This window comes from Aptenodytes patagonicus, chromosome 8 (assembly GCF_965638725.1).
Source record: "Aptenodytes patagonicus chromosome 8, bAptPat1.pri.cur, whole genome shotgun sequence".
NCBI lineage: Eukaryota > Metazoa > Chordata > Aves > Sphenisciformes > Spheniscidae > Aptenodytes > Aptenodytes patagonicus.
In genome coordinates, this window is record NC_134956.1 from 7,348,949 (window position 1) to 7,376,431 (window position 27,483).

At 54.3% G+C, this 27,483-nt stretch overlaps 2 protein-coding genes across 2 annotated transcripts in view; one reads left to right on the top strand and one right to left on the bottom strand.

Moving 5' to 3' along the window:
• NT5DC2 (5'-nucleotidase domain containing 2) overlaps positions 1-5,021 on the top strand; it is a 28,885-nt gene extending 23,864 nt beyond the window's left edge. The window contains exons 11-14 of the mRNA XM_076346179.1: positions 3,152-3,238; positions 3,720-3,860; positions 4,094-4,158; positions 4,656-5,021. Of these exons, the coding sequence (XP_076202294.1) occupies positions 3,152-3,238; positions 3,720-3,860; positions 4,094-4,158; positions 4,656-4,917 (555 nt within the window). The 3' untranslated portion in view covers positions 4,918-5,021. The remainder of the gene's footprint in view (positions 1-3,151; positions 3,239-3,719; positions 3,861-4,093; positions 4,159-4,655) is intronic.
• A 2,658-nt stretch (positions 5,022-7,679) lies between these two features.
• STAB1 (stabilin 1) overlaps positions 7,680-27,483 on the bottom strand; it is a 61,363-nt gene continuing 41,559 nt past the window's right edge. The window contains exons 39-70 of the mRNA XM_076346182.1: positions 26,414-26,609; positions 25,852-25,947; positions 24,775-24,820; positions 23,999-24,078; positions 22,921-23,046; positions 22,068-22,141; positions 21,641-21,715; positions 20,923-21,042; positions 19,865-19,912; positions 19,655-19,738; positions 18,585-18,731; positions 18,281-18,418; positions 17,528-17,587; positions 17,246-17,422; positions 16,618-16,704; positions 16,002-16,148; positions 15,777-15,842; positions 14,969-15,194; positions 14,153-14,302; positions 13,201-13,305; positions 12,645-12,752; positions 12,247-12,440; positions 11,411-11,555; positions 10,805-10,938; positions 10,304-10,469; positions 9,962-10,068; positions 9,616-9,735; positions 9,051-9,203; positions 8,814-8,933; positions 8,423-8,569; positions 7,892-8,071; positions 7,680-7,796 (exon numbers count right to left, since the gene is read on the bottom strand). Of these exons, the coding sequence (XP_076202297.1) occupies positions 7,755-7,796; positions 7,892-8,071; positions 8,423-8,569; positions 8,814-8,933; positions 9,051-9,203; positions 9,616-9,735; positions 9,962-10,068; positions 10,304-10,469; positions 10,805-10,938; positions 11,411-11,555; positions 12,247-12,440; positions 12,645-12,752; positions 13,201-13,305; positions 14,153-14,302; positions 14,969-15,194; positions 15,777-15,842; positions 16,002-16,148; positions 16,618-16,704; positions 17,246-17,422; positions 17,528-17,587; positions 18,281-18,418; positions 18,585-18,731; positions 19,655-19,738; positions 19,865-19,912; positions 20,923-21,042; positions 21,641-21,715; positions 22,068-22,141; positions 22,921-23,046; positions 23,999-24,078; positions 24,775-24,820; positions 25,852-25,947; positions 26,414-26,609 (3,864 nt within the window). The 3' untranslated portion in view covers positions 7,680-7,754. The remainder of the gene's footprint in view (positions 7,797-7,891; positions 8,072-8,422; positions 8,570-8,813; positions 8,934-9,050; positions 9,204-9,615; positions 9,736-9,961; positions 10,069-10,303; positions 10,470-10,804; positions 10,939-11,410; positions 11,556-12,246; positions 12,441-12,644; positions 12,753-13,200; positions 13,306-14,152; positions 14,303-14,968; positions 15,195-15,776; positions 15,843-16,001; positions 16,149-16,617; positions 16,705-17,245; positions 17,423-17,527; positions 17,588-18,280; positions 18,419-18,584; positions 18,732-19,654; positions 19,739-19,864; positions 19,913-20,922; positions 21,043-21,640; positions 21,716-22,067; positions 22,142-22,920; positions 23,047-23,998; positions 24,079-24,774; positions 24,821-25,851; positions 25,948-26,413; positions 26,610-27,483) is intronic.

Below are 27,483 nucleotides of genomic sequence, written 5' to 3' on the forward strand. Positions count from 1 at the left end.
AAAGTCTTTCAGCTTCTGCTGGGATGTAAGCATTAGAACAAAGAGTCTTTTCCTATATCGGAAAGCCCTTCCAAGGCCTGTGTTGCCTGTCAGCGTGTGATAAACCGACCTCTGAGAATGGTGAGAGATGCTTCATGCCAGGTGTAGAAAAGGCTGCTCTCCTGGCAATCACAGCTTTTTACAGTTGCAGGAGGCAGAGCTGAAATAAGGTATAACAGAGCTGCCTGGTAGGAAAACTTTTTGTCTGCAGCTCTGAAACAGTTTCCTACCCAGCTCTGTGTAGGTCATGCTGCAGAAAGGTGTATAACAGGAGTGATGTATTCCACCCAGCTCAACTGGGCTTGGCATTAGAGATGGAGGGACAGGGACAAGGGGGGAAAAGGCAGAGCAGGGCCAGTTAACTGAGGGTGTTGGGTGCTTGCCTTTCTGCCCAGGAGGACCTGCGCTGAGTTATCTGTGCCAGGCTGAGTTTCTCCCTGCTGCTGCCCTGTTAGTGTGAGAAGGGGTAGTAGGGAAACATCGTCTGCATGTGTAGCAAGGGTCAGTGAATGCCTCCTGCCCCAGTGTACAATGAAACTGTCACCCTAGGAGCTCTGTTCTGACATTGTCCAGTGTGGCCGATAGTGCAGCTTTCCCTTGGCTCTTCTGACATCCTGGTCCTGAAACTCTTGTCCTGGCTGGGCTCCCAAGAGCATGCTTGTTCAGGGTGAGAAGGCAGAGCTCTCTGCAATCTGATGTCTATGCAAAGATCTTCCACGCCTCAATCCAAATTGTCCTCCATAAGGTTGGAAAAGGTGGACTTGTAGAGGAGGGAATAGAGAAACAAGGGTGATCGAATATAGTACAAAGCCTGGCTCCTGTCTCTCTCCCCTTCCTGAAGGACAAGCATGTCCAAAGGATAGGCTGTTACTCTGGTGAACTTGCTGCCTTGGGGTGTTCTCCTTGCAGCTGGTCTGTCCCCTGAGAACAAGTTGCTTCTGGCTTTAGGACGGTTTGTTCTTGGTTATGTGAGGAGTCCAATCCCACGGGAAGAAACTGTTAGTGAGATCGCGGTCAAGTAGCTGGGACCTGACCTGCGGTAGAAAAGTCGGTCATGTCCTTGAGTAGTGCTGTTGGGAAGCCTCTGGCCTGGCCGGTGGGTCTGTCAAAGTGCTCTGCTAGCATCCCATCCTCTGCCAAGAGCTAGGAGCCGGGAACGTGCAAGTAGAGCTCATACAAAGTCTCTCTCCCATGGGCAAACTTTCCCGGTGGGGTAGCAGCTCCCTCAGGAGAAAAGGTGCGCCTCAGCCATGGGTTTATTGCTGAATTAAATCCTGCTCTTGGCCACCTACATCTTGTGGCCGCAGGTTGCTCACCCAAGTGAATGGTGCATTGAGGAAAGGAAAAGATGAGGGAGGAAGGAGGGATGGGTAGGATTTTGGGCTCCTCTCCAGTTCTCCCCCACCACGACATTCATCTGACTGCATGAAGGTTGCTGCCTAACTGTGGTTCTTGGAATGTGACAGAGTGTGTACCCTGGTTGTAGTCCACCCCGTCCCCAGCATTTTTGGTGTCTTGGAGTGCCACAGTATGCTTCTTTCTGGCAAGTGTTAGTGGCCATGGACCTTGCTGTGCTGGTGATGTTGCTAGAGGCCTCTGAGCTGACTTGTTCCTGTCCCCTGAAGCACAGCTGTGGATATTTCATATGAACGGGACCTCAGGGTGTTTTGCACTGGGGATTGGGAAGTTCAGGTGATGGCCCTCTAGTCCCTCCTTTCTGATAGATGTGGTGTTTTCTGTTTGTGGCACGTATGTACTCGCATCCCTCCCCTAGTCTGTGATCTCAGGAGAGGAGGAGGACAGCCAGCTCCTGGAGGTCACATAACAGGTCTGTGGCGGCCCAAGCGCAAGTTTCCTGGTTGTCAGGTCCTCTGCTGTTTGAGGTGACCGGAGCACAGCAAAAGGACCATCCTCCTCCCAAGGCTGTGGTCCGTTTCCCTGCTCTGCCAGTGGCTTCCTGAGCAACCCTCAAGCGAGCAGAAGCAATGTCGTGTCCAAGAAATGCAGAGGCCTGCCTGGCCCTGCGTTTCTGTGCTGTTAAGGGGAGTCTGCACAGCTCCAGTGATGCTGCAGCAACAGGAGGCCCAGCACTCTGGTTCTGGGCACCCTTTGCAGTGCATACAGCATGTTGCCAGTGGCCAAATGCAGGGCTGCAGGCTGTTGTGGGAACTGGCTTGTGTTTGGGGGTTTTCTGTCCGGGCCAGTGCTGTGAGGCAGGCATGCTAGCTCTTTCCTGGCACTGGAGACTGGCTGGAGAGATTGCTGCCAAATGGCTCGCAAGTTTGCATTGATTGCTTGTGCTGGCACAGTCTAGTCTGCTGGCATTGATGGGGCCTTTTCCTTTCCTAGTGGGTTTTGTTTCTGTTGTGACTCACGTGGAAAACTTGTGTGGAGATGGAAGGGGGGGTCCCTGAAGTCTCTGTGTGCGGATGGATGTTTGGAAAGCCTTGAAAGCTGCTCTGTGCTGGTGCTTTGGGGGTTGGTTTGTTTTACTTAGCTGTGAATCTGCCCAAGCTGCCTGGCTTTTTGGCTTGGTTAAGCAATTCCTGTGAACATGTGGGTGTTGTTAATCTTTCGGGTTGGGATGGTGGTCAGTGACATGAGAACAACCTCAAGAGCTCCTGACTTCGAAAGCCCAACAACTTCTAAACCCAGAACACCTGGGATTCTTTCTGTCCATCACTCAGGCTTTTCTAATTTAGGTGTCTTTCACTTTTTGGCCTCTAAACTGCCTCCTTTTGTTGCCTTTTTAGTCCATGTAGTCCTCTTGACTTGCTGTGCCCTAGAGCACAGAACTTCCCCTGAATTGCCTATTGGGTTTGGAAGAGTTTCTGCCTTATTCTGTAGCCTAAGAAAAGCTGAAGGATGTACAGGGCGGTTGTCACATGGGAAGAAAGTGAAATAGGGTGGGGAAGGACAGAAACCTCTGGGTTTGGATGGTGGGGGAGTGAGCAGGTTGACATCTCATGAGAGTGCTCACATCTGCATGCAGTAAGGTGGCACATCCAGTTGTGTTGACAGTGCTGCTGGGGTGGCTGCCCAGTACCATGCGGTGAGGATGGAGGCATTTGGCCTGTAACCACGTTTCTCTCTGCGCTCCTTTTACTTGCAGGGTAACCTCTTTGATTTTCTGAGGCTGACAGGCTGGCGTGGGTCCAAAGTGCTCTACTTTGGCGACCATCTGTACAGTGACCTTGCGGTAAGTGGAAAGGTCTCTGCTCTCCAGTGAGGTGGGAGCAAGCCTGCGTGACTGTTGTGGTTGCAGCTGTGTTGGAGTGTAAGGCAGGGCTGAGTGCTCAGGTCTCTGCTATGCTGTGCTGGGTGCTATGCTGTGCTGGGTGCTCCGCAGGCTGTGACTGTCAGGGCACACATAGGACACACAAGCATCCTCACTCTGCTGTCAGGCAGAAGCAAGCAGTGGAGAAAGGGCTCCTGAAGTACTTTCTGTGGGTAAAGAACATCTGCTGGTCTGTGAATTTGAGAGCAGTTTCTAGGTGCTTCACGCACCTGATCCTGGTGACCAGGAGATGGCCGTTACTGGCATGACCTGGCATGGGCCATGGATGCCTGTCCCCTGAGAATCTATAATGGGAACAGACCACTCTTCTAGGAAACAGGGTTGTGTTTAGCTTTCAGTCTTTATGTTGAATTCTTGGTTGTTTTTTCACCCCGACCTCTAGGACCTCATGCTGCGTCACGGCTGGAGGACTGGAGCCATCGTTCCTGAACTGGAGACGGAGATTCGGATCATAAACACAGAGCAGTACATGCACTCTCTGACCTGGCAGCAGGCTCTGACGGGGCTGCTAGAGAGAATGCAGGTAAACAGCTCCTGTCTGAGCGGGACAGGTAATATGCAGCCTTCTGAGTCTGTGTTTTGGGCTTAGCATGGGAATCGGGGAAGTACCATCTTGCCTGCGTTCTCGAAAATATCTCACGCACCTCCTGGTGCAGTGGACTTGTGGGTTTGTGAGTTACAGTCGAAACTGGGGGGAGCTGAGGTGTGGCCTGCAGGACTGATGCAACGTGGTGCTTTCTGCTGTTGCCTTTGCAGATGTATCAGGATGCGGAGTCAAAGCAAGTATTGCTGGAGTGGATGAAGGAACGTCAGGAGATCAGGTGAGCGTTGTCCCCCTCGCTCGTGAGGTCTCTCAGGGGCTCCCAGGCCTGCACTGGGTCTGTTTTGTAACCTGTTTTGGGGGCAGGGTGCTGCAGCTGTTGGCCTGCGGTCCCCCCTGGTGTCACTTGTCTTGGGGGGGCGGAAAGCAGCGGTGCAGTCCTGCATCCTGGGAGGTTGGACTGGTTTTAAGGCAGGGTGGGAAAGGGGAGGTGGCATCACCCTGTGCTGGGGGGGGTCTGCTGCTGCAGCTCCTGGCACTGGGGGTGGGTCCCTGCCCATAACAGGTACGGTAACAAGGAAGAGTAAGAGTGCATTGAATTTTCATCACAGTCTCACTGCACAGGGACTGGTCTGCATCGCAGCCTGGGTGGGAGGGTACTTAGGGTGATTCCAAAACGTCTTCTGGGAGTGGGGTGGCCCAGGGCTAAGGGATTGGAGAGGGAAGAATCTGTGACCATGGCCTTTTGTCTACAGTGCACCATCTCTTTCCTCTCAGGTCGCTGACGAAGAACCTGTTCAACCCCCAGTTTGGAAGCATCTTCCGTACCTTCCACAACCCCACATACTTCTCTCGACGGCTGGTACGGTTCTCCGATATCTACATGGCATCCATCAGCTGCCTGCTGAACTACGACGTGAATTTCACCTTCTACCCCCGGCGCACCCCTCTGCAGCACGAGGCTCCGCTCTGGATGGATCAGCTCTGCACAGGCTGCATGAAAACCCCCTTCCTGGAGGAGATGGTGCATATCCGGTGAAGGGCCAGGTACTCTGGGCAACAGCACGGTGCAAGGCTGCACGTGGGGCCGGGCTGCTGGGCCAGCAGCACCTCTGTCTACCACTAAAGGGCGTTTGACACTTACGGATGTGTGTTTATTTTTTTTCCCTTCACTGGCTCCATCCCTTTCCCTGAGGTGCTTTGCAGGCTGGATGGAGGATGGGTGCTTGTTCTGGCCCCTAAGTGAGCTGCAGGGAGTCCTCTGTAGGAGTAGGTGAGATGGAGAGCCAGTGCTGGTGGTGGGAAGCTGCTGCTCCCTGCTCTGTGCCCAGAGAAGTGGCTCAGAAATGGAGTCCTGAGTCTCTGGTGCAATGCGGACTCTCACGTGAGGTGTGACAAGGTGTGTCAAGTCTGTAGCTGCCCCGAGATCCTTGGGAACTACGGCGTGAGTGATTCTGCAGGTGGACAGGGAGGGGACAGGGGTGCCGACTGGGCAGCCAGTGAAGCACATCAGTGAATGCATCACGGGTGGCAGAGCATCGGCAGCGTTACCTATCCAGAACTGGTAGCGGCATCCCTCAGCCCCATCCTGCTCCCCGCCAGACTGGTTGGTCCAGCTGGTGCCTCTGGTAGGTCACTGTTAGTTAAATGTACAGGATGTGGAAGTCCTGTGTGAGAGCAGGCCAGAAGGTCTAAAAACAAGTGTTTGGTGACATGTCTCTTTTTTGAGTGAGCTTAGTGTATTTTTTGGCTTTGGTGCCATGTGACATCAATATTTTGGCAATTGATAGGGTATGGTCTGTTGGGATGTGTTCAGCCTTTCAGGGAAGGTGCAGGGTTGGCAGCAGAGGGGGTGGCCTTCCACCTGTCGTTGCTGAGATGTGGCCTAAGGTGTATGGAGGGGCCGGTGAGGATGTCCTGGGGGGTGTGAGCATGAAGTGCTGCTGGGTGTGGCGGGTCAGAAAGGGGAGCGTGGCCATGCAGAGCACTGTCATGCCTCCTGAGGAGAAGGAAGAGGAAAGAGGCGATAGCAGTGATGCCAGAGCATAGAGGACAGGGGACGAGAGTGACGGCCTGGAGGCCTAGGCAGGTCAGAGCGACTTTGGGATGCGAGAGGCAGAAAGTAGGTTCTTCACTTGGCTTGGGGCCGTGCTGTTCTTGGCCAGGCTTCCACCTGCCCTGAGGGACAGGCAGGGTGTTGGGGAGGGGTGAAGGGGCAGTTAGGTGGGTAGGGGTTGTTGAGAGTTTGTGCCACCCTGATGCTGGCTGGCCCTGGGAAACAGGGGACCGTCATGCCATTGGGAAGCCGATGGCTATGGGATGAAGGGGTGAGAGGTGTCCTGGGGGGGTGGGGGTGGGGTGGAGGGGGTGGTGTGTGGTCTGTGAGGGCCCCGGAGCATGCAGAGAAGATGAGTAATGTGGCAGCTCTCCCTGGAGACAGAGGTACAGGGGCAGTCAGGGGACGTTTGAAGGCAGTGCTCTTGGTGCAGGCTCTGGAGATGTTGGTTGCCTTGGTCCACCACCTCCTCCCCTCACTGCTGCACCATTTGCAGATGCCAACAAGGGTGACAGTACCAGCTTGCTTGTGGGGGCAGCTGGTGTTGAGGTGACAGGTAGGAGAGAGGGAACAGAGAATGGATGCACTTCTTGTGCTGGGTCTGGCCATGAGCGGGCAAGGAAATGGGTGAGCGATTGCAGAGCGTGCATGATGGGTCTTTGGGATGCACAGTGTGTCTGTCTGGCGGGGTAAAGGCTGTTGGTTTATGGGGGAGGCTGGGGCATTAGCATGGGGGGCAGGCACGGGTTGCTTGTGAGCACTGGGCTGTGGCAATTGCGGTATGGGCTGAGTGTTGTCAATGTGGGGGGCGGCTGAGGGAGAGGAACCAGTTCAGTGTGGAGGAAATGCCTCAGAGAAAGGCACCGAAGTGCAACGTGTAAGTGTCAGCAACCCTCAGTGAGACACACACCCACACCTACACGTCTCTTCTCCCGCACGTTCCTCCCCGGCGCTGTGCCAGGCTGGACTGTCAGTCTGTCACTTGCGTCTCATTGCCTCATCTTTGTGCCATGTGCCAGCCCGTCACAGACTTTCAAAATGCCTTGCTCAGGGGCCTGAACAATTGCTGTTAACGTAGCTGCTCTAATCAAATGGTTGTAGTATGTGCATGTGGCATTTGCTGTCTTTGTGCTGTGTGTAGTGTGAAGGCTCAATAAAAGTCTGCAGCATGCAGTAACTAACTGACTAACCAACTCACTACAGGGGTGCGTTTGCCTGCCCTGGGGGCGCAGCTCTGGGTGCACGACCAAGAGCCTGGGGTGCAGCTGGGGCGGGTGGCTGAGAGACCAGGCCTGAGGGGTCGAGCATGGAGCCGTTTGTGCCCCTTACAGCCATAGTGCAGGCGGGGGACACCCAGCTGCAGCAAAAGGAGTGTTTGGGGTGGTGGTGAACTGACGGGACTTGCACTTGACCATGGGGGGAGCGTGAAGGCTGGTGTTCCCCAGGGGCTGTCACACTAAGACCGCTGGGAGCAGGCAGCCGCGCGTCCCTGGGGTCGGTTTAACCGGGCCATTGGTGCTGGAGGCGGGGGCTGGGGCACGGCTTTGGCGGGCGGCACCTCGTACAGGGCAGGGCGTGGGGAGCGCCCCAGCCGAGACGGCTGCTGGGCCGGGGGCGAGAACCAGCTGGAGGCCCCGCCTGCCGGGGGCCTGACGGGCGGCAGGTACCGGTGGGGAGGCCGGGGCGGCGAGGATCGGGGCCGAGCCGCGCCGACGGCGCAGCAGCGGACGGCAGGCGCGGGCAGGGCCGGTGGCGCCGAGCTCTTTATTTCTCTGCGCCCTCCCGCCGGGGCGCGGCGGGGGCCGACGGGAGCGGCCGCCTCACAGCGGGAAGCCGGGGCAGGCGTCCGCCAGGAGCGAGTCCTGCGGGAGAGGAGAGGAGAGGAGAGCGGCGTGAGCCCGCGCCGAGCCCGGGCGGGCGGGCGCGCGCGGCGGGGCGGGGGGGGGGCTCGGCTCACGTGCAGCGGCTCGTAGTCGGGGGCGTGGTCGCCGTAGAGCGGGTTGGGGATGGCGACGAGCGGCCGTTGGGGGCGGGGCCTGGCGGCGCGCGGTCCCGCCTCCGGGCGCGTGCGCTGCTGCTGCGGCGCCGCCGCCGCCTCCTCCTCCTCCTCCTCCTCCTCGTCCGCGCGGAGGTCCGCCTGGAAGGGGAGGGGCGGGGCGGGATCGGCGGGGCGGCCGGGGGCGGGGCTTGGGGCGGCGGCGCGCCCCTCCCACCCCTGCCCCCGTGCTCGCTCCCGCGGGGTGGGCCTGGCCCTCGGCCGCCCCCTGCCGCGCGGGCGGAGCCCCCTTTCCCCTCAGCACCACCCCCCTCCGCCCGGAGCGCCCCCCGGACGGGACACCGCACCCGCCCGTGCCTCTCCCGCGCGAGGCTGCCCCCCCCCGGGCTCACCACAGATGATCCGCGCCCCCCGGACCCCATCCACCTGCTCTTCCCCAGAGCGGCCGCTGCCCTGCCCCGACCCGCTCCCCAGCCCGCAGGCTGCGCTTACCTGAAAATACCCGAACTGCTCCTCCCGACGCCGCCTCTTCACACAGTAATAGGCGACGCCGGCACCGGCAGCCAGCGCCAGCGCAAAGCACAGCGCTGACAACGTCCCTGCGGCCACAGAGCCTGACGCCTGCGCCACGCCATTCACCTGCGTCGAAAAACAGCGGCCCGGTCACAGCGCTCCCCTGGCAGAGCGACGGGGTCTCCCGCACAGCCACCCACTGCGGCTCCCCAGCGTGACCACGGGCAGCCCAGCCAAAATGAGCCGCGCCAGGAGAGCAGAGAGGACGAGGCCAGTCCTTGGGATGACTCGGTCGCCTCGTCCCGTTCCCAGGCCTGGCGCCGGCTGTTTCAGCACCTTCCCTTCCCTGTTCATGCCCTCGGACACTCGCCTGACCAAGATGAACGAGGGGTGGTGGGATCCTCAGCGGTTCTGCAATCGCGTGAATGATACCGTTGAAAGCTATGATGTCCCACTCCACAATCATCGTGTCATTGATCCCCCTGGCATCCTACAGCACAGGACAGAGATAATGTCACCCGACCACAAAGCCTCCCCGCTGTTCCCTGTCTCAAGAGATGTGCTGAAAACTCATGGGGTTTTTGACCTCTTCGGAGGTTAAACCTACCGAGCGCTCTGTGCTATTGCCCACTGGGAGGTCTGATACGTGGAGGTCATATCCTGACTGGGATGGGATGATGGTGCCCGTTGTGAGGTTGAAGCTGAACAGGATGACGTTGCTGGACGACACGTGGAGCTTCAGTTCTTCTCCCGTCAGCGTCTGAAAAAGCAACAGGGAGCAGGGATGAGAAAGAGCTGAGCTGGCTCTTGCCCCTTCCCTCCTGCTGTGTGCAGCCCCCACCTGGCCTAAGCCCAGACACTCTCCATGGCCACAAGACAGCTCCATTCATGGGCAACATGGCAGAAAACTACTACACAGAGAAGGGGGGGGAACGGCCATCCTTAGAAACAGTCACAGCTCAACTGGAGAAGGCTCTGAGCAACCTGACCTAAAGTGTGAGGGGTTGGACTAGAGACCTCCAGCGGTCCCCTCTGACCTAAATTCCTCCTCCTTCCCCAGACTCTATTTCACATCACCATCACACCAGCTTTGGCGGACTCCTGCTCTCCTCTGGGGCTCTGATAGTTCGTTCCATGCGCCCTCGAGTGGCCGCTCATCCCTGCTTGCTTACTTCATTGTCTGCGAAGCCAGAATTCAGAGGGACAAAGAGAGTTTTGGGAGCGGAGTCATCAGACAAATAGACGAAAAAATCCAGTCCTTCTTCTGTGTCATTGGCGAAATTGAGCAACATCTGGAAAAGATGGGAGATCATCATCATCATGTTGCAGGGAACTGAAGGCTGTTACCTTCCCACACGCAGGAAACATCCCCCAGCTCCAGAAAGAAAATGCCTCTGTGTTTGTACCCTGCACCCCGCACGCAGACCAAACCACCACTTCTCCCTGTCACAGTCGATCCCTCCCTTTGCCTTGTTGCTGGCTGCTGGTGTACCGAAGAACCGGGAGAGCATCGCTTACAGAATAGAAGGTGGAGAAGCGAGCGTGGTCTGCCAGCACATCGGGGAGTTTGCCGCTGCACCAATACCCATCTCCCACGAACCCGTCACGGCAGGTGCAAGTCAGATCTGCAAAGGAATGCCAAGGTGGGACTTGACTCGCCAACGGTGGCTACGCTGACCACCTCTCCCTTGACTTCTGGATGCCCCTCAGCATATTCCCTCCTGAACGCGGGCATGGGGAGAGGGGGATGTGCCCACCTGCCCGTGCCTCATGCTCTGAGGGCAGTTCTCCGCCTGCTGCCCCGACACACTTCTTGTGCCCGATGGGACCGTCCCCAGGAAATGTGCTCGTGCCACTCACCCTTCTCCCGGTAGCAGAATGCATCCCAGGTCTCGCTCAGGTTGCTTCGGGAGCCATAGTCCACGATGCCCACTCGGTTAGCCCCACAGCTGGGGTTGGGGTAGGCTGTGGGGTATCCGGCTGTGCCATTGTCCAGCCAACCCACCAAGCACAGATGGAATCCCATCTGGCAGAGGAAAACGAATGATTAGATTAAAAATAATATCTCTGGCCCAGGTTTTCTGCCCTGATGCCCTGCCCATTGTGCAGCCTTATGCTACTTTCCCCTAACACCTAAAGGGTTGGGCACTGCCAGAGGTCTCATCCCAGTGTGACTGAGAAGACCCACCAGCCCTCCTGGTTTCATGGATGGAGAGGAAGCAAACAGGGCCTGGCAGGTCACCCACCCACACATCACGGGCTTACTACCGCTGGACCGGGCCCAGGGAGAAGCACTGCATGTCCCCACCCCACGAGGAGATGGAGGTGGCCCCTGCCCGACCTCTACATCCCTGCCCTGACCTGCTGTGCTGCCGAGAGCTGTCGGAAAGTGGCCAGGGAAGCACCTTCTGCAGCACAGGCCTTCTGAGCCTGCTCGTAAGTGAAGTCGTACTTTTTTCGGGGTGACTGCAGATGAAATACGCCCATAGTCTTATCTGCAAAATACCGAGGCCAGGGAGCATCAGTACAGTATAGTGAGCAAGCAGCCTCCCTGGGGCAGTCGCATGGGTCCCCTGTGCAAGCACAGACAGCACTGCCAACGGAGGGTGCTCTGTGCTGCATGGGAGGGTGGGATGCGGACAGTGCTCAGGTGAGGGCGAGGTGGGATGCAGCACGGCTTCCTCTGAGCTTCTCGCCTTCCACGAGAGAGTCAGTGCTTACTGGCAGTGTAATTCCACCAGAGGCCATCTCACGTGTCACACAGGAGCAGACAAGGATGGCTCATCCTCCCCGTATGACGTGTAGGGGAAAAGGGGAATGTGAAAACCAGACCAAGCTACAAAGACAAGTCCGCGGCCCCTTGGCCATCCCACCCTCCAGCTCTCCCGAGGGGTGCCCCAGCCAGAAGGCGAAGGAGTGTGACCTCTCCATGGACATGAGCCCTCGCACATGGTTGAGCACACTCACCATGAAAGTGCAGGTCGGTGCAAATAGCCTCCCGATGGCACTGCCCGTTGTCTTCCAGGCACCGGTCCGTGGGGGGCACAGCCTCTTCCAAGCACTGGATCCCGTCACCGACATAGCCCTGCTTGCACTCACAGCGCCGCTCGTTCTGCAGCACAAAGTAAGGCCATCACTTGTGTGAGTGCAAACACGCAGATGCCAGCTGGGGAACCTTGTATCCTTATGAAGACGGGGCTGAGCCTTCAGAACGCCTCCACAGCCCACTGGGACTATGACAGAGCTACAAAAAGCCACACGGCCTCTGTCCTACCCCCGCACCCAACTGAACACGAACCAAAAAAACGTCACATTGAATCCTCGTCACATGCTGTTTCAAAGACAGATGAGCTTCGGGGTATGTGGCCTATGATTCTTGCACTACATCATGTTCCCAGTCCCATCTTCTGGCCTGAGCAGCTCTGGTTCCTCTGCAAAAATGGCTGGCATTGTCCTCGAAGGACCATCCCAGAGCCCCCAAAACAGCCTAGAAATGCCACGACTGACACAGCTTATGCCCCTTAGACAGAAGAATGGGGAAAAAATGGCCTCAGCATAACATCATCAGGACCATCATGACAGCCAGGCAGCAGACTAAGGGCATGGCCCCTGCCTGGCAGTAACAACCTGCAGGATGAGCACAACAGCTGAGGGGGCCAGAGAGGAGGGGCAGGCATGGGGACTGCAGTAACAGGGGACACTGTCACATTGCTGTCCTCCGGCAGCCTGAAGCATCCCACGGCAGCCGCCTGCACCGTTGTCCCAGGCGTGCAGATCTGCCCGGACCTGGGGGATGTACTCACCGGCCCGGTGCTGATGCAGTTGGCATGCTGGCTGCAGTCCCCGTTCCTACCGTCCGCACACCTGTCTATGGGGTCGCAGACGTAGCCGTCGCCTCCGTACCCGGGAACGCAGGCACAGGAGACATTCACGCCAACCTGTGTGCACTGTGCGTGCCTGGCGCACCCTCCATTGTCCTGGCTGCACATGTCGATCACTGCAGGGATAAAAGGGTTAGGTTAACTAAAACATCTTGCTAGGTGTTCTGGTGGTCTGTCTGTCTGTCCTGCCAGTCATCCCACCGATGTGGCCATCCTCCACAGAGCTGCTCGGGAGATGGTCACCTGTTGTTTTGCCGTGTTGTCCACTTTCCCCTTAGCTCATCACCCCTCCACCCCAGCCCCTCGTGGCTCTCCCCTACCTGAGCACATTCTCCCATCTCCTTCGTAGTGTAGGTTGCATTCGCAGAGGTTGCCGGAGCGGCAGACGGCCTGGGGGTGGCATGGTGGAGAGCAGGTGGGCGTCATGACTAAAACCAGAACACACACAGGTCAGAATGATCCAAGGGCTGCAACACGGGCATGGCTGCCATCGCCAGCCTCTGCCCCAGGCCACCTGTGCCATGCTCCCCCCTCTTTCCCCCTCTGCTTTTCTGCAGATGCCTCACCCAAACCCAGAGGACCGTTACTCCATCAGATACACCCCAGACCTTCACCTCACCCTCAAGCTCTTCTTGGAGCACCTCTGAGCTCAGGGACTTGTTCATGATCAAGTGGAGCTTTCCTCCTCCTCCTCACCACCCAAACCCTTGTGAAATTCAACAGCACGGGCCAGATCTCAGGATGAGCCCCCGCAACTGAGAGCTCCTTTTTGGAGATATTTCTGACTGGCTGCTTGAACAATCCAGCTGCTGGGAAAGCGGCTGCATGCCACCGAGTCGCAGAGAACAGCCGGTGGTGGGGCTTGGCATCCCTCACCTAGTCTGATTTCGCAGTGGTCTCCGGTCCAGCCCTCGGCACAGAAGCAGAAGCCATCACCATGCAGTCCTCCGTTGCACACGCCATTCTCGGTACAGTTACACTCTGTGAGGAACGGGTAAAAACAGTCACGGCATCTGCCTTGGCGGCAGTGAAAGGCCGTGCTCAGGCCATGGGATAGCCACGTGGCAGAAACATGGCTTGTGTGGGCAGTGCATGAAGGCAGGCACGGTAGTACGTACACATCCCTTCCTGCCACTGCCAGCCCTGGCCCCCCTCCTCTGCAACACGCACCCTGCACGGAGGAGGGGAAGCCTCTCTGCACCCACCAACCCCCATCGTTCCCCTCCCCTGGGCATTTCTAGAGATGTGTTTTTCACGCTGAGTCCCTACAACCATACAGCCATCAAAAACATTCCTGGAGACCCTGTGAAGCCCAGCTTGGGATGGGGGGACGGGTAACTCCCTTTTCCTTCCCTTTGCTTTTGCCTCACAGGGGCACAGGTCCCTCCTGAACATGTCCCCGAAGATGCTCTTTCTGTACAGGGTTCATCACAACTTACGGATTTGTCTCTCAGCCCAAAATACATCATAACACTTTCTGCCAGACTGGGGCTCTCAGCTTTGCGTGACAAATGAGGAGGAGTTTTTGACCCCAGGGCCTTGACACAGAAGGCCACCCAGCCTTCTCAAACTACAGCTGGGGTAGTTTGAGATGGCAAACTATGCCCAAACGGCTGTCCTGCCAAGAGCCCATGGAGGGCCCCAGCCCCAGAGGTCTGACCTGAGCATTACTGGGACTGATGCATACATGGCAGCACTGATTCCCATGCTGTAAGCTGCAAAGAGGTCAGGCCAGCATGCATCCCCTCTCCAAGTAGCACCATGTGCCACAGCCACCTCCGCACAAACCCTCTGCATTGCTGCCACCCACAGGCAGAAGCAGCCTTACCTCGGCAGTCTGGCCCGTATCTGCCCGGCGCACACAGCTCACAGCTGGTCCCGATGAAAGCCTGGCTGCAGTTGCATCTCCCCGAGCCACCGATTTTGTCATCGCAGGTACCACGGTTACTGCACGGCACCTCCAGCCCTCCTGGGCATGCTGCAAATGGGGCACCTTAGTGAGTCTGCGGTGACAAAGTGACCCTGCACTGGAGGGAAGCCACCCGCTGGGCCATGCAGAGGCTGCACACCAGGTGCCACGTGAGCTGCTGCTTACGGGGTGCTCGGACCACAAAGCCTGCTCGGCAGCTGGGGGATTGAGTGCTCCCATGACAATAAACCTTAGGAACAGGGGCAACAGGGACAAATTTGGCATAGCTTCCAGCCTGGAAAGACCCTCTGCTGCAGTGTGCTGAGTTTGTGCTGGCCCACCCCATGCTAACCTGGCAGCAGACTCATCCAAGGACGTGAAAGCTGCCCATAGATGAAGCGCAGAGGGCAGATGCCAGGCAATGGTTGAGCATCGGCAATATCTAGGGGTGAGTGACATGTCTGACAGCCACCCCAGCAGCCCTGTGCCCAGGGCTCTCCACAGGGACAAGCGGTTCTCTAAGGAAAGGGAATTCCCTGTTATGATACCATCCACACGCACTCCCAGGGGATTGTTCCCTGCACCCTCTACAGACTGGGGCTCCCTGCGTGGGGTTTTGCCCACCCTTCTCCAGGGAAGCACATTCATGGATGCCAGACGTCTGTGCTGAACCAGTAATGCCACCTTCCCACAAGAGAAAGGGCCGAGGCGGGAAAGGGTCGCGCGGCTCCTTACCCCGACAGTCACGGCCATAGTGGTTCGCACAGCACTGAGGGACCCACTGGGTGGAAACGCAGCTCCTCTTGCAGCCTCGTTTCAGAGGCCCCCTGGAAGAGAAGTGTCTTCTAAAGGGGTCCCACGGGGAGGGTGACCAGGACGGCCGCAACAGGAAGTTGTGGTGAAACAGAAAAGTGTTTCTCAACAGCTGGTTTCCGTAATAGTAGCAGCCCCTGGTTTCCCCCTGCGAGGAAACAGGCAAAACACAGAGTTTGCCACATTGGTCACTGATGTCTCACCTTGACTTTTCTTGTGCCATTCATTCAGTTTTATGACAAGTAACAGAGGCTTCTTAACATGCGATGGGGCTGGTGACAGAGGAGCCACAGATGTACCTCGGGGACATGCCAGAAGCCCAGCAGAGAGAGACAACGGGCAATACAGTGAGAGTGGGGTACAACCATTGCCCCCCAAGGCTGCTCACCATCTGATCCCTGGTCCATCTCCAGCAGCCAGGCTGAGCTCTTTTGCTATAAAGCACCCAGAGAAGCCCCCAGTGCTGCTGCAGGGACCCCTGCAGCCACTGTCACCCATATAGGGATTGACCAAGCAAAGACCATTGGAGCCCCTGACCCCATATTGCTCAGCCCAGCTCCTGCCCTACGGGACCGCGTGACTTGGGGCAAGGCACGGACAATGTGACCGAGCCGAGGGACCTGCCACATGCAGGTGTGCCTTCATTTTGCTGCTAAAACATGAGGGATGTGAGGGTATTGTCATCAGCCCCATAACAGGCCTCCTTGGTAACAAAAGCTGTGAGCTTTACCCGTTGAACGGAGCCAGCAGGGCAGCGTGGCTCAAAGCCACAGACTCCGCAGCTCTCTCTAGATCCCTGTGGAGGGGAGAAAGAAACCTCACAGCAACTCAATATGTGCTTCTGCCTCTCTCGGCTGCTCGGAGCTTTGCCGAGGAAGAGCAACAAGCCCTCCCGACATCCCTCTTCCCAGGCATGGTGGCACAGATCCTCATTGGCCTCATCGCAAGTGCTCACCTGCAGCTCAACAAAGACGAACTCATCACACCGAGATCCCAGATCCGGTGGCTCCAACAGCCTATCGATGCCATAAGCAATGCCCCCATTGAATTCCATGTGCCTCTGGATGATGGTGGCATCACCGTTCCCCACCAGAAGCTCCCCCTACCAGAGGAAGAAAGCAACTTGTGATCCTGGCACATCCTACGTCCTGGCTGCACCACCCAAAGGTTGTCCTTTTTGTCTGTCATGACTTCTCAATCACCTCTTGTGTCCTTGACCACCCTTCCCGATTGCCACTTTTCATGGCCATCTCTCCTAAGAAATGGCCTCTGTCCATGCAACACATACTCTGTAAAGGTCATGGCACCATGTGGTTGGCTTTGCAACCTGGTCATCATGAAGTGCGTGTGCAGGTACCACATGCCTCTGCACTTTCCTGCCAGCTGGCCAGAGTCTCGAGCCTCTCTACAGGCTCAGCTGTAGCCAGGGGAATGGGGTGTCTCAGCCTGCAAGCACCCCAACTCTGTGTTCACTTCCTGCCGGTGACCAACACGGAGCATCAGTTGCCCCGTGGCTATGGCCAGGGACACTTGCTCAGTGGAAAGCAGAGCCCAGCATCGCCATCACTCACCACGTGGGTTTTGCTGCAGCTGAATGAGACGGTGGAGCCATGCATGGTCCGTATGGATTCGACTTGGGGCATGTTACCAGCAACAATCTAAGAGGGAAAAAGAAGAATGTGAAGGGAGAGACAGCAAAACTGGCAGTTCATACTTCTAACAGGGTGGTGCCTGGTGAGGACAGGGGTCAGCAGCCACACTGAGAAGGGGTGTGACGCGGCAGCACGTGAAGTGGATGGAACAGCGTAACTATGCTGGGTTAGTCCCAGATTCCTGAACAGTGAGACACCAGTGTGCATAAGCAGACCCTGGTTTTGCTCAGCTGGACTTCCCTTGTTCATCACCCCTATAGACAAGAGCCTGTTTGCGAGCCTTGCATTGACACTCTGGCGGTGATGTGGCCTCCCCAAGAAGCTGATGACAGAAGATTTCAGCTCAGCCATGCTGCACCAGAGGCTCGTGATGAAGTGGTAGTTGCCTCACATGCTCAAACAGCTTTGGGTCTTCTCAAGACAACTAATATGCTGCATGTTGTACAGCTGCAAAATATTTGGCAAGGTCGGTCTGGCGTAACCATAGGCAGGTGGTGGCACCACACATGGCCTCAGGAGGTACGAGCCTGTTTGTTGTCACATTTACCTTTGTGTCCCTGATCATGTGCGCTTTGAGGTAGGAGGCCAGCACGTCCCGATGCTCTCTGTGGTACAGCCACTTCTGCCTTTTCTCCGAGAGGGCGTTAAATGCAGCATCTGTGGGCCACAGCATGGTGAACGGTCTATGCAGGGGGTCACTAATGAGTGGAAGCAGCTCCGCGTCCTGTCCGAGATAAAAGGGGATACAAAGAAAAAGCCACAAGCCAAAACTGAACATGCACATGTACACGCCACCTTCCCACAGAGCAGCAGGAGTCAGGTCGCTCACCTGCAGCAGCTTGCTATAAATGCTGTACCCAAAGGCCTCTGCCACTTCTGTGATATTTTGCTGCAGAGGGAAGAAAGCAAACAATCATCACTAAGAGGTCCCCCTCCAGGACCTGCAGTAGTAATGCAAGGGAGAAAGCAGATGGTTAACAACTACAGTAGCTAAACACAAGTTTATCTCTGTCATCATCATGCCGATGGCTTTGGCCTGGCATGTGCTGGCATTCAGCATCCGCCACTTTTCTGATTCATCCTGGGTAGATGCTGCTATGGCAGGAGCTGGGATGAATTTCAGCACTCTGTTGTGCTGTACAGAAAATGTGTTATTTACTGTAAAATGCAGGATCCTGCCTGCTCCTAGCACTTGTTTGAGGAGTACCAGAGAGACATTGACAATCTCACACTGCAATCTGCTCTGCGCTGGAAAAGGAGTGTGATGGTTGGCATGGGACATGATCCCCCTGCTTACAGCCAGTACTGTTGCTCCCTAGGGATGTGATGAATCACAGCTCCTTCCGTCCCAAATATTGCTACGCCACAAATGCTGTCACCTTCACAAGCCAAAGCCGTGCCCTCAGACATCCCCTACAGAGCTAGGAACAGGGAGGAAGAGCACCCCACGTGGCCTTGGGCTGAGGGTGTGGGTGGAAGGGCTTATCAGGGACAGCACAATCATCAGAGCTGTTGGGAGAAAGACCCGAGCCCTGTCCTCACCACGGCGGTTATCAGGGCACAGTCACTGTTTCAGACTTACCTGTGAGATCTTTGAGGAAATGTTACGGTCCACCAGGTCACTTGGAATGAGGATCTTGTTGATGAAATGAATGACCCCGTTCACGCCAATGATGTCACTCACGACCACTTTGGCTTCCTCATTGAGATAGATGCTATTCTGAGAGAGAAGGGATATGATGAGGTATTCCCACCAACAGCACTGCCCTGTAAGCACCTGCACGCCCTAGGCAAGTCACTTGCCACAACCACAGTGGCCTTCAAATGACAGCAAAAGTGACATCCTGCCAAGTGGGACAGGGAAGGGAATTGTGGCAGAGAACTACCTCTTTCACTGTGATCTTTATTTTGTGGCCAGATAAAGATGTAAGGGACTCCTGGTCTTCCAGGTCACTGGACAGCAGTTTTTGGCAACCCACCATGTGGTAGCGAAGCAGGTCCCGGAGGAGACCTCTGCTCCTCCACTCCTCAAACTACAGAGAGAAAACAAGAATGAGATCACACCGGGGGCACTTTGCCTTGCTGGGGGGTGGAGGGGGCAGGCAGACCCAATGAGGGAGACCTGGATTGCCCAAGCCCCCTCTGACCCATCTCTGCAGGAAAGCCAGTCCCTCCAAAATGCAGTGAATGCACAAAACCATTCGAGAGCTTTGGGAAATTTCAACCAGCTTGACAAAACCAGCATTCAGGTCCCTTGAAGAAGGACAAACGACCACGTTGGCCTTGAGGAAGTGACACCTGGGATACGTGGTCGTTGGGAATTGTTCCTTTACTGGGTGGATGGGGGGGCCCATGGGAAAAAGGTTGGGACTAGTGGTGTGAAGCTGCACAACGGGACTTGTGAGTGATGGTATTAGGATCTTCCATTACACTGACACCAGAAAGCTATTGGTCAAGAACCTGTCTCGTTCACAGGGTCATGAATAAGGATCTCTTCCCTCATGTCTCCACTTGCCCCAGACATCCCACTTATTGGGATTAGAAGGAAGGGACCAATGGAGGCAGAATGGCAGGGCCTGGAGCACAAAGCAGGAATAAGAGGTCTTCATCACAGATGCCGTGAAGCCTTGCTGTTACCAGCCCCTAACAGCCATGGGTAACGAAAGTCACCACGCATCACTGATTTGGCACACTGCCTCTGAGGACCATGAGGCAGGTGCTCCAGTAAGGGTCTCCTTACAACAGGAGCCATGTCCACCCCTGCCCAGATTGTCTGTGTAGTGAGCCGGCATCCAAACCTCTGCTCTTACACTGATGGAGAATGGGGGATGTCTTTAATCCTCTGCAGTGCAGCCCCTTTGCTTCAATTCACTGGGCAGAACAGCCCCAGAGGGGACATTGCCACGACTGGAGCTTGCCAAACACCTGACAGCGTTTGGGATGGGAGGACACTTACCGTTGTGGTGTTTCCTATGAAACCTGTCCGTGGGACGAAGACGGTGAAAGGCCCTGCCCCACTGAGCTCCTTGATGTTTTCTGCCTGTGGTAGAAGAGCATTTGTGGGAAGGGAAACAGAAAACACGGTTCCAGTTAGCAAGACCCTTTGCAGAAAACCCTAAGTAGGATTTACTACACAGAGACAAGGACAAAGCTGTTTGTCACCAACCAGTATCATCTTAAAGAACACGGATGCGTCTTCGATCCTTCTGAGCTCCTTAAACAAAGAGAAACAGCTGGTGTTAGCAGAGTCCCTTCCACTTGCTCCTCACCAGCCAGCACGGTGACCTGCTCCTTCCACTCCAGGTCACTCTCCCACCCCAATGAGACACCGGTTCTCCTGACACACGATGGTGATCTTTCCCTCCCTCCCTTGCCAGCACTGTGGGCACAGATGACATGGACGTTACAAAGCAGGCAGTGACCTCTGCCTGGACCATTCATATCGCAGATCCTGCAGGATGGAGCAGACGGAGAGATGAAAGCTGGCTGCTTCTGCAGCAGCTGTCATAGGTTTAACTGCCCCTGTGCTCCTGGGACACCTCGAGTGCTTCACAAAACCTCTGCTTTAACCTCACTGTGCTGCCACTACCAGTTCTGGGATGCTGTCCAGAGTGGCAGACATAGGCTTGGCAGGGCAAACTCCCTCTCCTTACCACACTAACTTCCAGTAAGAGCAGAAGCACAGAACTGGGTCCATCTCTTTTCTCCCGGCTCTGCTGTGGGGATGACAGCTTTTATTTGCCACTACCAGAAAAGGTCACCAGTTTGCCCAAGGGCAGCCGTTGTATTGGCAACAGAGCTGGAGATAGACTGCTGCCCTCCAGACTGGATCCCAAGTCCTGGCAAGGCCACAGGGGACACCTGCCCTGATCCCACAGACTGGGAGAAGTGGGTTCCCTTGGGAAAAAAAAAAATGTTCCCATTTGCTTGTAACATTAAGAAAACAGCACCCTGGAGGTATGGCCAATGTTGCTGACAGAGCAGCAGAGTGTTGACATCATGACTCCTTTTGGAGCAAAGCTGCTTTACTGTGATTCTCTCCCGCAGCTGGCACACCAAATACACCTACGATTTGCCTCAAAGCACCTGTCTCCACTCCTACACCACACACGTGTCAATATGACACTACAGATCTGCTCACCTGCAGCTTACACTTGGAGGGGAGGGAGCGGTTTGCTGCAGGGCAGGGTCCCAAACACAAAAGATGGTGCCCGTGCTTCTCACCTGATACACTTTGCCATGGCAGGTGAAGCCATCTCCGATACTGTGCCAAAAGCAGGAGCAGTTTCGAGTGCCAGGGCCTGTGTACTTGCAGAGCCCAAATGGACTACAGCCTCCGTTGTTCTAGCAAGAAAAGCAGAAGTCTTGCATGGAGGGGCATCACCAACAATTTGAATGGCCACTTGCACGTGGGAGCTGCTAACTACATCCAGCCCAGTGGAAAGGAAACCATTCCTCCCATCTGCCTAGTGCCTTAGAATAAACCTCACCCAAATCCTCAGGGGCTTTTCAGCATCAAATCCTCCCATGAAACAAGACTTTTGCACCTTACTTTGGAACCCAGAGTGATGACAAAACCCATGATTCATAGAGACATTTTGACATGGCAGCGATGCTGTGAGCACAGATTACTCTTAAGCTTTTGAGCATGCCCCACACAAAATGGATGCAGAGAAACAAGCCCACATGCCTCCAACCCTGTGTCACTGTTTCCACACCGCTTCTCCCACAAGAGGGAGTGCCAGGTGGCCGACGTACTTGCAGGTCATTGCGAGAGGCAATGGAAACCAAACACACCAGGAAATCCCTTTGGTATGTGAAAAGGCAAGACAGCCAGCTCTAAACAAGCAGGCTAACCCTGTTCTTGCTGTTAACTGTTGGGAAAAAGGAATGCTTCAAGACTGTGGCCTTTACCTCTGGTAACAGCAAAATGCAGACATACCTGTTCACACGAGTTGATGGGGTTGCACTGGCTCATGCCATCCCCACTGTAACCAGGAAGACAGTTGCAGGCAACCTGGAGGGAGAACAGATGCTTAGTCTGACACTTGGACCCAATAAAGAAAACGCACAACGGCTGAGCTGGATGGAAGGCATGTGGTATAGCACCCATCGCTACATTCACGAATAACCATGCTTGTGTCAACAACAAATATAACCTGAGACTCCTTCCAGCCTCTGGCCAACAGAAGGCATCTGCTTTCAAGGAAAGAGCAATCTTTTCATGTCCTTCCCAGGCAACTTTTCTATGTGGAAGGTAATAAGCACAAGACAGTGCACTGCAATGGAAAGGATTGTCTCTAAGAGAATTACACAGCTGTGACAACCTCCATAATAATGTTGCCCTGACATCCATCTTACATACTCACCTTCCTTGGGCCTGTTTTAATGCACTCTGCGTTGGTGTGGCAGCCCCCGTTGCTTTCAAGACAGAGATCAATTTCTGCAGCAAAACAATAAGGCCACATTATTGCTGAGAGCTGCTCAAGGCAGCTGGGAATTGGTGACCCAAAGAGGTATTGGGAAAGCAACAGGGGGGACCTTCCCAGCTTGGGAAACATTTTGGTGGAAAAGTGACTTGTGATAGCAAAGGAATAGGGTACAACTGCAAGTTCTACTCCTGCCACACATGGGCGTCTGAGTTGTGATAAATCTGCCCACAGAAAATCCCACGCCTGCCTCGGTGTGCTTTAAAGGATATGAGAGGATTGGACTCTCCCACAGCTCCATCTTCATCTCAGAGCACTGCTGTGGGAGACTGCCCTCACCCTCTGTCTCTGGACCTCTCCACGACATGCATCAGGGCAAGAAACCTCTCGGGGCTCTTTTGGTTCGAGACCAAAACACTGGTCTGAGGCCATCCAGCGAGACAGGTGCCAAGGGCAGCGTGGGCTCTCCACCCAGTTTTGGGTGGCACTGCGCTGGGACAGTGATGACCACTTCACTAATCGTGACCTGGGAGAATGCTGAGCACATACCTACAGGTAAATATGTACACACGTACACGTATGTGTGCATACATCTCAACAAAAAGCAGAAAGACAGTTGAATCAAGATCAGCCAGCAATTACTTCCTTTGAAATAACCACTGTATGAACAAAGTGAAAGGAGAATTGAGTTATTCAACACTTTAACCTGAAATTTTAATGCTTTTAGTCTGAAATTCCCCTTTGCATGGATGATGCCTCACCACTATCACCAAAACGCACACTGAGCACTCACCCATGCAGAGCGTCCCGTCTCCAGCGTAGCCTTCCTTACAAACACAGGTTCTCTCTCCTGGGGACACTTTAGTACACACAGCATGTACGGAGCAGCCACCATGATCGATAGTGCATGGATCTATTTCTGTGACCACAAACAAGCGAAGCAGAATCAGCTCAGAGCATCTAGGAAAGATGAACTGTGCCAGAACAATCATCCATCTTAACAAAAATCACAACATCTTATTAAAATCCCTTTGTTTCTCGATGAAACTGTAGGTCCTTTAAAGGCATGGGGCCTCATCGGGATCTGAGAGAGGCCAGTCCAAAAGTCGTGCTGAGCTTAAGTAACCCCCAAATTGGACTAAGAAGTCTTTCCGTCACAGCATTTGCTCACTGAGGACTAATGGTTAGATGAGAAAAAAAAAATTTTCCTGCACAACGTAAATGTTTTTTTTTTTTTTTTCTTTTTCCCCCCTCACTCATTTCAAACAAGGGCAATACTGAAAAGAAACTGTGATGTCTGCCAGTCTTTTGACTGTTACAATTTTATCACTCTGAGTGTTTTTTTCTTGCTTGTTTGCTTTTGACACAGACCGGGTTTGTATGTAGCTTAAAGCAGTACCCTGAAATCCCACCTCATTTGGCACAACTGCTGCACTGCTTCTACCCGATTTTGGCACGGCCAGCAAATAGGAGGAGCACAAGATTCTAGGGAATTGAAGCATCCATATTCCAGGGATTCATGGCCAAAATTGTTATATCTTTGCCACTATCGCTGTGATATCAGAACTAATATAACCCATTCATGTGCGTCTCTCTCCACAGGCAATAAGAACTGCCCTGCTACACTTGCCTGCTTTTTTATCCCTCTTTTGCAAGCTCTAGCAACATCAAGAGCATCCTGTGTAAAGCTCCGGACTGGAAAACTTCTCTACCAAAGCATGGCAGAGTTCATGGTGGATGATGAAAAGGATTTGAGTGATCTTTCCCTTGGCAACACCATGCCATTTATTTCACAAACAAAACCCTTGTCTTTGCGTAGCTTCAACAGGTGTTTGCAAGCCTTGAATCTTGCCCACACTTGCTGGACAGACCTGTGCAATGGGTCCCATTCCCTGTGTATCCAGCAGAGCAGAAGCACGTAGGTGGGGAATCCGCAGAACTATTGAGGCAGCTGAAACAAGAAAGTGATAAACAATCACCGACGACACCTCCTGATTTGCTCGGCCAGTGGGAAACACTATACAAGTCTGGCATGTGCAAGTTAGAGACCACAATGACCCCAGGAGGAACATGCCTGAGGTTGCTGTGTATTTCTTCACAGCACCAAATACTCCAGTCACACTGGCCAGGGAGCTGGCATCCAGGCACAGGCTTCACACCTCACACAGTTCACCTTCACCATGTCCATGTGCTTCTGCACGGTACAATGGGGATGGCTGGGTCCCGGTACCGCAAAATAAGAGACCAGGTAATGGATGGAGAAGGCATCAAGAGGGAGTCATCACAGCCTATTTAATTCATTGGCGGGGGCAGGCAAGGCAGAAAGGGCTTGTCAGTGGCTGTTTGACTTGCTCCATGAATAAGGCCAGACTTGGAGTACCTTGGAGTCTCTGCTTTCTCCCATCCACACATGCAGAAGGAACTTGGAAAGAATTTATGCTCAAACAGACAAAATCCCTGGGGGAGGTAGATGCGGCTTAGCACCAGAGAGAGTTCCCAGAATGGAACTGACATTTATGCACCTTTAATGAGCAGGCATCTCCTCCCAGCCCTCTGCAAAGCCCTGAACACAGAATCACCTCTATGTAAAACCCATACAAACACATATGGCTTTCTCAGAATGACCCAGCCCCTTGTCTGTACTTACTTGGCCATTTGATGGCAAGTGTTATTGCATAAGTCAATCTTGATTCCTGCAAGAGAAAACACAAACGTTACTTGGCATTTTCAATCTAGCACTTGCTGGGAACATTTCTGCCATCCAGAGTAAAGGACTCTGCAAACAGCCTCATTGCCACAGTTCTGGTGCCCCGACTGATGATGGGACACAGCAGCAGTTATGCTAACTCTCACATCCTACAGGGCAGCAGGAAAACCTTATGGGATTTATCTTCTGGCATTTTGCAATGGAGTGAATTCAGTGTTCTCCGTCTGAGCTAACGGTTCAATTTGATCCTACCTGCATGGCCTCCACATTGCTAGGAATGAAACAAGGACTGAAACCTCGTTAATCCAGATGTACAGGGCCATTTGGCTTTGCCCCATTCGAAGCAAAAAGATGAACTTGTTTCATGCTTTACATTTACACTAGACAGGACAGCTCCACTCAATATCCATTTCTAAATGCCCCCAAAACACTTCACTACAAAATCAGTATTTGTGTGCAAACCTTTAAAATCCCGAATTATTTAGGAGCTCATTATCCTCCCACTCCAATGGTAATCATAATCCCAAATCCCAGGAACAACCATCTTCAACATATTACTTTGACACACAATGACAGATTAATTGAGAACTGCAGACTATGGCCTGAGCTCACCTAAGTCAACAGATCTTGTGAGCAGAAAAAGCAACTCAGCAGACACACTGGGGCCCTTTGGAGGCTTCAAATCAAGCCCTGCCACCTTCTTAGGCAAGTAACAGGAGTCATGGTCAACCCAATCTGGCTGGGAGCTTCCATCTCTCTCCCAGGGCAAGGGGCTGTTCTTGAGATGCCTCAAATCTCAGTGGGGACATGAACTTCACCCAAATAACTCCAGGGCTCATGTGCTGTTGGGGAAGTCACACCACAAATGCAGCTTGTGTGCAGGAATGAGCTAGCACAGTCTGATAAGCTTTCTGGGGGATGCAAAGCACATGCAACTGTGGTCACCTCGCTCAGCTAACACAGATTTCTCTGCCAAAAAGGCAGTATTACACCATGGGCCCCTTCACGCTCACTTACTTTCTTGGCAGGTAGGGCCCTTCCATCCCGGGAAACACTCACAGCTCCCATCCCCTTGCAGTCCATCGTTACATATGCCATTGTCGCAGGCACATTCTGCAGGGGAAATATAAACACTCATCACTGTCAGACCAACCAGGTCTCACAAGCAGAGTCTCGCTGCCATTTCGCTCACTGCTCTGTTCCTAATCCAATGCATCAAGCTGCCATAAAAAAAAGGTCACAGGAGTATCTCCTCTTGTTGCCTTGCTACCAGGCCAAAAAGCCCAGGAACAGACAACCCAGTTCTACTTTGTATAGTTTGGGTGGCAGCAGGATGAGCGGCATAGCATAGTCAGTCATGCCTTGGTATCAGGATGAAAAATGGGGCCACTTCTCCGGCTGACCACAAGCGCTTACTCCCACTGTCCCTCTCTCGGTAGCCTGCCAGCCGTTTGCCTGTCTCGGAGGTCTTGGGACATTTTTTCCCTCCCACCACCCCTCCTGAGAGCTGAGATGTGGCCACTTTTCTCCCCTTGCAGGCAGGATAGTAGAGACAAGCTGCAATAGCCATCAGTGTCACCTGATTTGCAGTCGGCTCCGTATCGGCCCACTTCACACATTTCGCAGGCAGTGCCGTGGAAACCCTCCAGGCATCGGCACTCTCCACTGCCCTCGATGCCGTCCTGGCATTCCCCGTTCCCGGAGCACCACTGGCCTGGCTTCCCTGGGCACATCTCGCACATGTGTCCGTAGTAGCCGGGGCAGCAGACGGACCTCTGGGGAACCAACAAGAACAGGTCGGGGTGAGCCGTCTTGTGCAGCACAGGCACAGCTTTATGGGGGAAGCTACTCCACTCATTTAACTATACAATAGCTATCATAGCTGACAATGCGTGAAAGGATCAGATGGGCATGGTTAGAATGGAGTGAGCCCCCCAAAATTGGGTGCTCTGTTGCCCAGAGCCTCATGTAAAGGGCTGCACTGCCACTTGAACAACACTGGCCATTTGGTAATGCAAATGTTCAGTCCTGTGCCCATCCAGCCTATGTCTTGCCTGCGTCCCACCGGTGAGAGACTCTGTTGGGCAGAGAAAGGCTCTGCCAGAAGGTGACTTGGTTCAGAAGCCGGATTTAACTGCTCTCATTTCTTTCTGCATGTACCTACGGAGGGACTAAGTTGGACAGTACAGATGAAGAGAAACATCATCCAACGAAAGAACGCATAAGTGCCCAGTGAGGTACAAACACTGACTGAAGCTCTGTCTGTGGGTACCATATGTCCAACTGCCTCTCTCCCTTCTCCTCAATCTCCCATTCCCACCAAACTTTCCAGGGAGATGCTTCAGTACCTGTAAGAGCTCAAATTCACACAAGTCTTTCTATTACCATTTCCTTTTCAATCGTTTTCTCCCAGCCACACATTTTCACAAAACTGGTGGGGGCCATAATAGCTGCGAGACCTTCTGCTCCTCGCTTTGGTCCGGCTCCAATTACTCATCAGTTATTCGGGAAGGCACGTGCACAAGCAAAATATCATCATTCATGCCTTGTTTCCTTAGGAAACCAGACTACAAACATTCAACTCCTTCTCTTCCTCTGCAGGACAAAACCCAAAGTAACAATACCAAAGCAGCAGACCACAATCCATCA